The 12498-nt window shown below is 37.2% G+C and overlaps 1 protein-coding gene across 1 annotated transcript; it reads right to left on the reverse strand.

Annotated features, from left to right (window-relative positions):
* Nucleotides 1-5655: 5655 nt before the first annotated feature.
* LOC147640208 (uncharacterized) lies at nucleotides 5656-11256 on the reverse strand. The gene is made up of 4 exons (XM_086824750.1): nucleotides 11097-11256; nucleotides 10765-10996; nucleotides 10499-10685; nucleotides 5656-5712 (listed from the first exon to the last, which is right to left on the reverse strand). The coding sequence occupies exons 1-4, from the start codon at nucleotides 11254-11256 to the stop codon at nucleotides 5656-5658; spliced, it is 636 nt and encodes a 211-aa protein (XP_086680876.1).
* Nucleotides 11257-12498: the final 1242 nt, after the last annotated feature.

Below are 12498 nucleotides of genomic sequence, written 5' to 3' on the forward strand. Positions count from 1 at the left end.
GTATGGATTTTATTACTCGATTACCTTCAGTACAATCAGGTTACAACTCCATTTTCGTGGTAGTTGATAGACTAACCAAAGTTGCCTATCTGATTCCAGTAAAAGAAACCTACACTGCAGTGGATGTGGCCAGAGTGTTCCTCAAAGAAATCTTCAGATTGCATGGCCTACCCAGGAGAATAGTAAGTGACCGAGATCCCAAATTTACTTCAAGGTTCTGGACTGCATTTTTCGAAGCAGTGGGAACTTTCTTGGATCTCAGCACAACTTATCACCTTGAGACCGATGGTCAAACTTAAAGAGTAAACCAAGTAATTGAAGATATACTTCGGTCATGCTGTGGGCAGGGAACCCAAGAAGTGGCTAAGCTATCTACACCTAGTCGAGTTCGCCTACAATGCTTCTTATCACCGAAGTATCGGGATGAGACCTTTTAAAGCTTTGTATGGACAAGATTGCTTAACTCCATTAACTTGGTCCGACCCATTGATTAGGGTCAAGATGTCCAAACAGATGCTTGACAACATGGAGCAGCAGATGCAGGCAATTTGTAAAGATATAAAAGCTGCCCAGGATCGACAGAAGAAGTATGCAGATAAGAAGACGATAGACAGAGAATTCAAAGAAGCAAATATGGTCTTCATTCGAGTACGGCCCAAAAGAAGTTCTTTATCTCTTGGGAAGTACATGAAGTTATCCCCCAGATATTGTGGGCCATATCTGATTACAAAGAAAGTAGGTGACTTAGCCTACGAGCTTCTTCTGCCTCCTCATCTTAAAGTTCATAATGTATTCCATGTAAGCCTTCTAAAGAAATATGTGCCAAGCCCAAATCATGCGCTTGATGATGAAATCCTGACCTCTTCAACCCAAGGGCAGATGGAACTTCAACTTGACAAAATTCTTGATGTTCGAGAAAAGATTCTCAGGAACAGAATTCTCAGAGAATTATTAGTAAAATGGAAGTTCTATCCTTTTGAAGATGCCACCTGGGAGAATGAAGCCGATCTGTTTGCGGGATTACCCCCAGTTTGTGAGATGAGGACATCTCGCATTTTTCAAGTGGGAGAGAATGTAAGATTCCTCCCTAGCCTCTCAAGATGTCCAGCATCTTCTCTTGTAATCAAATCCCTCTTCAGAAATATAAAAGATCTTGTTTCTACCAGCCTAGAGAGAGAAAATATTCTAGAAAGAGAATATTCAGATTTTAAATATTTTTGGATAGAAAAATATCTCATCTTATTAAAATAAGTTCCCCTGAAACAGAAGTTCAAAAAGATTTCCAAAAGGTGCATTAGATATTAAGTATAATTTGTTCAAGAGGCATTATCCTGGGGGTGAAGATTTTTTCGAAATTTTAAATTAAGGTTCCTATGGACCAATAAGATTCATCCAAATAGGGAGGAGATAAAAGAAAAATCCCCCAAAAATGAGTAAATACTCACATAAGATGAAGAGTTGACTAAGGACAAGGTTAATAGTTAAAAAAGAGAGATATTTAGGTGAAATGATGTATTTTTGACACCTCTGCATGGGGAAATTTTCCTCATGAAGGAGGTGCCTATTTCACATGCTTGAATGAGTTTTAAACTCCCAAATAATGGGATATTTTTATCTCTCCTCTCTCCTGTTTCAGCTAGATCCAAAAAGTGAGCAAAACTGACCTAAAAATGGTTAAAATTGACCAAACTGATCTGGAAAACTCTAGAATCAGTTGGCTTGGTTAGAAGCTCATTTTTTCCTATAAATAGAAGCCTTCCCCTTTGTTGAAACTTAATAGTGTTTTGCACTATTACCCTGTCTCTTCCAAGTGCCAAAAACAGTGAATTGTATTCATAATTCATTAGCTTTTGACCTTCCTTCTTCTAGAAGATTGGTGGCCACTCTTGTCTCAAACAAGAGTTAAACCTTCAAACCATCAAGCCAAAGGAAAGCTCTCAGATTCATTAGTAATTTGGTGATTCTTCTCTTTTCCATTTATTTTATGGTTTTTTTATGCTTTTTGTCTTCTCTAAAATTGCAAGTGATGTTATGCCTCATTGCAAAAGGCATTTCCCTCTCTTCTCTAGTAAATCCAACCATTCTCTATCCTAGGTGAATGATTAATGATTAAAGTCAAGTTTTTATGTTTGTCTTAAATAAGTAGAATAATGTTTACTTTAGAATAATTTCAATACTCTTGGTGCACTTTTAATTAATTTTAGAGACTAAAAAATTAAAAAATGGTCAGCCATACAAAGGAGGTTATGGCAAAATTTTTGAAAATTAGTGAAATAAGTTTCATCTTTTATTATTCTAAAAGAGTAATCCTTATGGTTTCTATATTCTAAAGTATCATTTTCATGCATAGAAGATGCATTTTGATTATTTGTATAAAAGAAAATTAGTATTATTATAAAAGTATTACTTTCATTATATTTGATTTTCATGCATAGAAAAGATTATTTTTTTATTATAAAAGTGTTACTTTTATCATATTTGATTTTTATGCATAAAAGTATGCATAAAAGATTATTTTTTTATTATAAACGTGTTTCTTCCATCATATTTGATTTTCATGCATAAAAGATAATTTTTTAATTATAAAAGTGTTACTTTTATCATAATTGATTTTCATGCATAGAAGTTTGCATAAAAGATTATTATTTTTACTATAAAAGTGTTACTTTTATCATATTTGATTTTCATGCATAGAAGTATCCATAAAAGATTTTTTTATTATTATAAAAGTGTTACTTCTATCATATTTGATTTTCATACATAAAAGATTATTATTTTTTATTATAAAAGTGTTACTTTTATCATAATTGATTTTCATGCATAGAAGTATGCATAAAAGATTAATTTTTAGTATAAAAGTGTTGCTTTTATCATAATTGATTTTCATGCATAGAAGTATGCATAAAAGATTATTTTTTTAATTATAAAAGTGTTACTTTTATCATATTTGATTTTCATGCATAGAAGTATGCATAAAAGATTAATTTTTATTATAAAAGTGTTACTTTTATCATAATTGATTTTCATGCATAGAAGTATGCATAAGATATTTTTTTATATTAAAAGTGTGATTTTCATCATAAATGGTTTTTATGCATAAAAAAAGGGTGCATAAAAGATATTTTTTTTATATTAAAAGTGTGATTTTAATCATAAATGGTTTTTATGCATAAATGGCTGCATAAAAGATTTTTTTTATATTAAAAGTGTGATTTTTATCATAAATGGTTTTTATGCATAAATGGGTGCATAAAAGATTTTTTTTATATATTAAAAGTTTGATTTTCATCATAAATGGTTTTTTATGCATAAATGGGTGCATAAAAGATATTTTTTATTAAAAGAGTGATTTTCACCATAAATGATTTTTTTTATGATGATAAAAGTGTGACTTTCATCAGAATTGGATTTTATGCATAATTAGATGCATATAGAATCTTTATAATTAAATAAGGGTTCTCTTTAATCTTCTGTTAATTTTCGTAAAAATTAGAAAAATGGATAGGTAGATAATATGTGAGAGAAAATTCTACCATTTCATATTCACTAAGATGGTAATGAGAAAATTCAATTAAACTATCGAAGTCAGAGATCGAGATAAATGAGTATTTTATTCCTTTTAAGAAATCCATGTTTTAGAAATCTGTAAGCAAATATTCGTCGAACAAAACTTAGAAAAAGAGAAATTGAAATAGTACCTTTCAAGAAAGATAGTTTAGGAAGAACCTTTCCAGACCACCCACTCTGATTCAGACTATTGACCAAGACCTAATCCCTTCGTCAATGACGATGTGATCAGTTTAGGAAAAATGCACTCAAAACACCCACCGAATCTGAAACTAGTTAAGACTTTTGATTTTGATCTGAGGATCAAGTTAACAGAATTCGAGGAATTCTGTTTGGAATTCATACCTGGATCTAGAAGTATTGGGATACAGATTTAAGATTACTCATGGTTTTCAAACAAAAATCAAAACAAAACTTGCATAGAAATCCTGTTTTCTTAAAAGACTGTCTTACGCCAGAATGCTGGAGGGAGCATTTGGCATATATGTTTATCTAAGGGAAGTTCGGTTGCAACAACTGGCGGGGAGTGTTCGAGAGACAGCTCACGCGGTAAAGCCTGCCGAGGTCTTGACCAGCCTCGGTATGGTTAAAATGGTGTGCTTTCGGTACGATGGTGGACGAGGGTCGACGAAGCGGTCCCTGAGTGAAGTGCCAGGACACCTAAGGAACATCCTGGAGGGTTCTCACCAGGCGATGCATGGGCTCGTGGTGCCGAGAACACCCATTCGTATATGGAGGAAGATATTGTATGACAGACCAATGTTATTGTAACTATCACTGGATCTTGTTGTTGACTCGCTGGTCTCATGGAGAGTCCAAAGTGATATTGTTTTGTGAGAAACAAAGACTCAATGGAAATTTTGAAGTATGACATGTGTAACCAGTAATTTGTTTGTCAATGGATTGTTTTTATTAAAGTTTTAAAGAGGAGTGTGTGCGTATCTATTTTCTAAAGCTAAAGTTAAGAAAGGCATTTCAATTAAGGGTGAGTGAGTACTTATTTGGTTCCACCGATTCCAGTGGTAGTAGGGTGGTGGCTAACCCATGGGCCGGATGGGGTTAGGCTGGAATCATGGAGTTTTAATAATCAAACTGAAAAATCTTAGGATTACGCTAGGCTTCGAGTAGATAGTTAATGCCCTGATAAATTTCTCGATTGAGTGAATCAACGGCTGTGCCCAATCTTGATTGGGAAAAAAGCGTTGAATTGCTCAGATGATCAAATTATATTAATGATAGTTTCCTTCTATCTGGTTTATTCAAGTGGAGGATAGTTAAGATTTGGATCTCATTAGAAAACTCGTTAAGAAAAATTCAAAAAGGTAGAATCGTCCCCGCTTTTCGGGCATGGAAAATTTTCTCGGTTTCGGTTTTCGAAGTGACCACCAGCCTAGTCTCGTGCTCGGACATTGAGGCCCCGAGTGAGAAACCCTGCCCCGCGCATGAGGGGGCTGCTTCCGCTCTCAGCTTACCTGGAGTCCGGTGCGCGGAGGGGGGCAGAGGGATCTCACAGGTTCTTTGATTATATGCTGCCTACATGATTTTAAATCTCCACTTGTTGTAATTAGAATTGTTTCTTAATCGCGTCCTTAAAACTAAAACCTATCAAAACGGTTTGTCAATCGGAGTTCTCAGTCAAAAGTTAGGACAGTTCAGGTAAACTGCATCTAAAATAGTAAAATAGGTTCTTTGTGAGAGCAAATAGGTAGTTGTCTCTAAGTCGTAAGTAGGATTTGATCGTGAAAGCTTCAGACGGATGCTTGTTGTACAAGCTACAATTAGATATAAAACTTGCCGTGCAAGTCATGTCATAACACGGTGTTTTTTTTCTTAACGCGGTGCTTTTTCTTATTATTATTTTTGTCTTTTATGGACCTCTAAGTTTGCTTACGTGCATGAGACACGGGTCTCCACTTTTAGAGTTCTAATTTTGGTTCACGTTCTATTCTTTACATGATCACTTTATGCTCGTCGTCTAGTGCATGCCTATTTTTGGCCACGTTTCTCATATCTCGTACATGGTCTGCAAGTTCTACGAACTTATCTTGTACGTGTTCTCACAACCAGACATGGCAAACACGATACTTGTTAACGGATTTCCTTCTGGGCAACGTTCTGTTCCTCTTTTTCAAGGCCAAGGATTTCCTGGTTGGAAATACAAGATGCTATTAATTTTGGAAGGAGACGAATTGGTTGCTCTTGGTATTTTTGCATGCCCTCCTCAACCTATTGATCCACTTCAGAGAATGATGTTATTATTACCGAAGCAAAGAGGAGGTAATTCTTCTCGTTTGAGATTTCCTCAAAAACGTTGTTCTTATTGTGACAAAACTGGTCACTTGGTATCTGAATGTTGGGCATGAGAGTAGGATGAAGAACACGGTATTACAAATAAGCAACCTCGTTTATCAAGGGGTTCTTTCTCTTCTGTAGCCTGTGAATATTGTGGGAGCACAAGGCATTCATCCAATCGATGCTTCAAGAGGCATTATGTGATGAAGCTCGAAATCAAGCTTATGCTAGTCAACAAAATCCTCATGATTAGGACAATGTTTATCAAGAGGCTAATTTGGTTCATTATATATAATGTCTCTCCAGAAAAGGTACTACATGTTCGTGATGGTTCTCTCTTTATTGTTGATTCTGGTGCTACTGGCAACATGACATATCAATTGCAATGGTTACACAATTATCATCCAATGCCTATCAAGAAAGTGGTTTATCTTGCTAATAATATAACTTGCCAAGTAATTGGTATTGGTGAATTGTATTTGGGAACTTCTTCCTCAACCAAAATATTGCCAGGAGTTTTACATGTTCTTGATTTACAAAGAAACTTACTTTTTGTTGTGCGGCTTGTGGATCTTGGTCTATTTGTTGGATTTGATAATACAAAGTGTCGCATCAAAAAGGATGCACCACTATTGCGGTTTCTCCTCGACATGGTAATCTCTTATATTGCTTATATTCATGTCCCAAAAGAGACACGACACAAGCTAGAACCTTCAGGTTTGAAGGTTATTTTTATTGGTTATTCTGACAACTCAAAGGGTTACAAGTTTTACGATCCAAGTTCTCAAAAGGCAATTGTTAGTCGAGATGCTATATTCAATGATTGGGAGGTTCATGGTGCACAGATGATGCGGATGATACAAAAACATTACTCACTTCATTTCCTTTTCTACTTTTGGACAATGATTTGCATGATGACAACACTCTTTTGATGGATATTGGAGACAAGTCTATTGATGTTCATCCTACGGTTTTGAAAGGAGACTGCTACAGATCTTGATATCTATGTTGATCTTCCTATTGAACTTGAGCACGGTGCAAATCATGTATATGATGATGATCTTGAAACCTTTAATCACGTATTGGCTGTTTGTGAAGTCAACTTATGCAGAAGCTATGTCCTCTCCACAAAAGGAACAATGGAAGGAAGCCATGGAAGCTGAATATGAGTCTTTGATCTCGAAAGGTACATGGGTTCTTACCAATCTACCTTCTGATCGTACTCCTATCAAATGTAAGTGGGTTTACAAGACTAAAACAAAGGCACATGGATCCTTTGATAAATTCAAAGCTCGTTTTGTTGCAAAGGGATACTCACAAATTGCAGGGATTGACTATCATGACACTTTTTCACCCGTAGTTCATAGTACAAGCATTCGAGTACTACTAGCTGCAACTAAGTTTGATTTGGAAATACATCAAATGGATGTTAAGACGGCTTTTCTTAATAGAGACTTAAAGGAGGAAATATATATGGAGCAACTTGAAGGATTTACAATTCCCGAAAAGGAACATCTTGTATGCCAACTCCACCGTGCTTTGTATGGACTAAAACAAGCTTCACGATCATGGTACATCAAGCTTGATCAATTTCTCACATCTCAGGGGTTTGTTTCTTGCTTCTCTGATCCAAATCTTTATATCAAGCGCAATGTGGATAACCATTTTGTGATATTGGCCCTTTATGTTGATGACACTATACTTGTGTCTAAAAATCTATCTTTCATGCAACAAGTAAAAAAGGTTTTATCCTCAGCCTTTGATATGGTGAATCTTGGCGACATCCATTCATGCCTTGGTATTCAAGTTCAAAGGTATCGTCACAATGGTATTTTGCTTCTTCGTCAAACAAAGTTTTTCCAAGATATTGTTCAAAAGTTTGGATTGGCTACTGCACATTCGGCAACAAACACTCCTTGTCTTGCAAGCTCTACTAGCAGTACTTCTGCAAATATTGAGGTTGAATCATTAGCTTTAAATCAACCCTGTGCTAATCTTGTTGATAGTCTTCAATTTGCGGGCATGAGCACTCGTCCTGATATTCTGTTTGCAGCAAATCTATTAGGACACACTACAAGACAATGCTGCCATACACGCGCTTCATACACGCGATAAATTACGAACGCGTGTATGGTCGCGCTTGTATTTGAATAGAATCGGGCGCGTGTATTTTTGCATTTAAGTTCGCGTGTATATTTGCATTTATAAACGCGTGTATAAATGCATTTATATACACGCAGTAATACACGCATAAATACACGGTAATATTTACGGGGTGATACTCGGTATTATACACGGGTAAATACACGCTACTGCACACGGATTAATACACGCATGGCAAAGAAAAACTGAAAAAAAACTGAATTCCTTAACAAAATTAAAAACTATTTTCCTTAAACCATCTCATAGTACATTACAGTATACATCATTACACAATCCCACTACATGCATTTACAACAATGAAATATATTCAAAAATAAATCATGCATATGAGATGATAGAAATGTCATCAATTTAGAACATACAGTGACGGATTGGTAAGGGTTCGATCTCATCTTCAATAAGATCCATCCTTGTCAAACGATCAACATCAATATCCATTTGATCAATTGGTAAGGCTACGATTAAATTTATTCCACTATCGATATTCTGTACTCCATTGATAATGGTATCGATGTCCTGATCATCCTCATCAACATCACCATCATCCTCAATGGTAGGGTCATTCTCATGATCATGAGAAATGGCATGCTCATCCTCATTATCACGATCATCTCTTATTTCTTGATCATCGATCACAACATCTTCAATGGCATGTTCGACGTCATCTTCATTGCGGCTTGTTACATCCTCCATATGCTCCATATCAGTGAATGTATTATACATCACTTTGGAACGTGGTGCAATAGGGATGACGTACCACCATTTGATGTCATGCACCATTGGTAGATAGATAACCTACTCAAATACACACAGTACAGTAATTAATTAGCATATCAAAAGTCAAGGGGTACGTGAGCTTAGATATATATGTACATGAAACACATTAGTAAAAAAAATGCATACCTGCTCACATTGTTGTGGCAATACGAGCCTATCTTTCTTTGTTTGCCAGAACTTTGTAGAGTCAATAGTTACATATCCACTTGCATGGCGTTTTATCGTTGCATCAGGCCCTTTTTCCACCACGTTTATTTGCCATTTGACATCCAAAACATACACAAAGAAGCGACAAAAGTCAAGCCTAAATATGTCTTGGATTATGCCACAATAATCATCCATTTTTCCATTAGCTCCCTCAAAGCTACTAATGACACCGCAATCTTGTGTATTTCTCTTTTCATCAATTCTTTGTGTTCGAAAATGCTTGCCTTCACACCATATAGCATTGAACATAGTGCACTGGACCAAAATAGAAGCAATATTTGTGTAAGCAATGTGAATAAATATTAAAAGCAAATCACTTACAACTAATGCAAAACATTAGTTCTATGTACCTTTGACATGCATCCTCGTGCATACTCCCATTCTTCCGCCGTGATATGCAGCCCCTCGTCGCTCTCTGCTCTCTCCATTTCCTCATGCAACCAATCAACATGGATATCATTCGGAAGTGTTGCTAGATGCTTAGGGTACGCCTTCCGAGAGCCATGTTGCCTCCGAAAGAGAGCTCTTTCTGCTTGCCTTTTTGTCTTTGCATCCTCATATCTTGTAACCCATCTGCTCATCACATCACTATTAAGGATACAAGTGAAATTGAGATCATCAATCAATGTTCTGTCAATTACTTTACTCTGTCCTTTTCCTTGAGGCACAATAGAGGTCATCCTCAAGTCCTCTTCATTGCTCCATAGTCGTGGCAAAGAGCTGTCCACCTGACCAAGAAATTCTGAAATATATACAAGAGACTCTTGTATCAACCAACCCTCGGCCATGCTTCCTTCAGGCCTTGCACTTTGCCTCACAAAGTCTTTTAAGGTCTTCATGAAGCGCTCTAGGAAGAACATCCAACGTGCATGCACAGTACCACATAAAGCAATTTCGTTCACTAAATGCACAATGAGATGTAGTTGACTTGTGAGAATGGTTCGCGGAAAAGTCTCCTCTACCAAACAAACCACCTCCACTGCCATAACACGCGCATCATCCAACGTGGCTGGATCAATTGCTTTGGAACTAACATATCTGAAAAATAAATAAATAGTACGTTATACCTCATGCACGTTCATTTTGCAAGGTATAATGAAGGGTGATCTGAGCATGGGTTTTACATACCTCACAAGCTCGCCCATCTTATAAATACATTTTTTCAAACTCTTATTCGCACAATGGTCGATGCTAGTAGGTAGTATGAACTGCGCACATAAGAGCACATTTATGGTTTATGGCATTACAAAATTTAATTTCAACGTACGTACAAGACTTGGAAAACACTTACTTGAAGCATCTTGTGCCAATCGTGGGACTTCAACCCATATAGTTGCTCAACGCCTCTTTTCTTAGTGGTTGTAAAGGCTCCCTTCAATGATCTCATGCATCCAGTGGGAGTACGCAAAGTGGTGATGGCCTGCTTTACCTGCTTCTCCTCTTTCTTTGATATAATCCATGGTGCAGGCGGAAGACGAACGTGCCCACCCACCTCTCGTGGCCAAGCTTGACGCATACGTCCTGCGACCCGCAAGTCCTCACGTACGCTAACATTGTCTCGTTTACCAGTAATATGTTCCCAAATACCAGATCCCACATTCTTGAAGATGTGCATGGGATCAAGAAGATGGTTGATCTTAAGATGGGTCCAATATGGCAGCCGGAAAAAAATGGAGTACCTGCACAAGGGATTGCTCTATGTGACCTTTAATCCAATTAGAGACTACACAAAACAAGATTGAAAAAACATCACTATACCTGTTCATGCCATCTGGAGGAAGAATAGTTGTAGACTCCCAAATACGCTTCCAATCTTTTGCACGAAGTGTTTGTGGAGGAATGTTACTCTTACTAGCAACATATTTAGGATGATCTGAGGGGAGAAATCGATGATGATTATCGAATATAGTCTTACACAAACCATCAGCATACTCATGTACTAACGAGGGGCCACAAACAAGACATGCATGTTTACCCGATGTTTTCAAACCTGTTAAAATATAAATAAAAGTTAGAATAATAAAGTCAAACCGTCTAATTAATATATATAGCCAATAGTAATAGAGTAGGGAGGTAATTAGAATTCTTACCAGAACAATCGCTGTATCCTGGAAAGTCATGCATTGTCCACATCAACACTGCTTTTAAGTCGAAGTGTCGAGAGGAGGGAGGCCTACTAATGTCCACCACCGCAACACCTCTCCATAGTTCCTCCAACTCATCAATCAGTGGTTCAAGATAAACATCCATATGCTTGACTTTATGTTCCCTGGAATTAGAAGAGATAACATAAGATGTCCCTTCTTGATCGCCATTGATGGTGGAAGGTTGTAATTCACCAGCACAACTGGCCACACGCTGTATGCGGTGCTTTTGAAACCAAATGGATTCACTCCATCCATACCCAGGCCAAGTCTCAAGTTTCTGGGCTCTGTTTTAAAGCTGGGCCACTCATCTTCAATATGCTTCCAAGCAGGAGTGTCTGCGGGAATTCTCCACATGCCATCATCCGATCGATGTGAGGAATGCCATGACATGAGCTCTGCTATGGATTTGCACTTGAACATGTGTTTGATGCGAGGAATTATAGGAAAGTGTCGCAAGACTTTACGAGGTACATCAAAACTCTTCATATCTGTTCTGTACCTTGCTTCACCACAAGTGGGACATGTCAGAGCCTCCTTATGCGTCCCACGAAAGAGAATGCAATCATTGACGCATGCATGTATTTTATCATAATCCAGTCCTCCAAGAGATGTCACATATCGCCTCTCTATGTCTCTTGAGGTGGGTAGTCTATTTTCCTTTGGAAGCATGTTTGACAATAGCCTGCATCCAATATCATCAATTATAATTAGTCTTAAATCCTAAACCTTAAACCACTAATTCAAATTTATAAGTTAGAATGCTTACTTCAACAATGCGTCAAGACTTGCATTGCTCCATCCATAAACTGTTTGTATATTAAGTAGTTCAAGTGAAGCACGTAAAACTGAGAATGTGCACCCTTCAAACACCGGTGTCGATGAAGCTTTATAAAGATGCTCTTGTTCCATATCATCGTCGTCCATACCTTTGGGATCATCCTTAAAAAGATTCCGCACCATATCATCAAGCACCTCCTCTTCCACAACTTCGTGGGGTGCAGGGCTATTGTCGTCCCTTTCCCACTCATCTCTGACAATAGATCCCGAAGCTCCAGCATCATCTCGTCGACGCTTTACGTGCTCTCGTCGCGCGTAGGGTACCATGTTAGGGTGTGGTACTGCATCCTGCTTCAATTTATCAAATTATATGTTACAACTCTATTAATTTAATTTGGATACCATGAGTCATTTGAATACCATCAATTTACATCTACTCACCTCTAAACCTGTTTGATTCCATTCTCCATACATGGAGATGTGATTCAAGGTAATTCGACGTGCTCGTACAATGCATCCTTGACATCGATTACACATACATTTGATCCGTTGTCCCAACCACACATTG

The sequence above is a fragment of the Cibotium barometz genome, chromosome 3 (genome assembly GCF_041138505.1).
Source record: "Cibotium barometz isolate CiBa-2024 chromosome 3, ASM4113850v1, whole genome shotgun sequence".
Taxonomy (NCBI): Eukaryota; Viridiplantae; Streptophyta; class Polypodiopsida; order Cyatheales; family Cibotiaceae; genus Cibotium; species Cibotium barometz.

Excerpts from the sequence above, each read along its gene's own strand:
- LOC147640208 (XM_086824750.1), bottom strand. The coding sequence starts at position 11,256 with ATGGATGTTTATCTTGAACCACTGATTGATGAGTTGGAGGAACTATGG. Across the intron at positions 10,686-10,764 it reads CCTCCAGATGGCATGAACAG|GTACTCCATTTTTTTCCGGC; the intron begins GTATAGTGATGT and ends TCCCTTGTGCAG. Across the intron at positions 5,713-10,498 it reads GTCAAGCTTGGCCACGAGAG|GAAATCCTTGGCCTTGAAAA; the intron begins GTGGGTGGGCAC and ends ATTTCCAACCAG.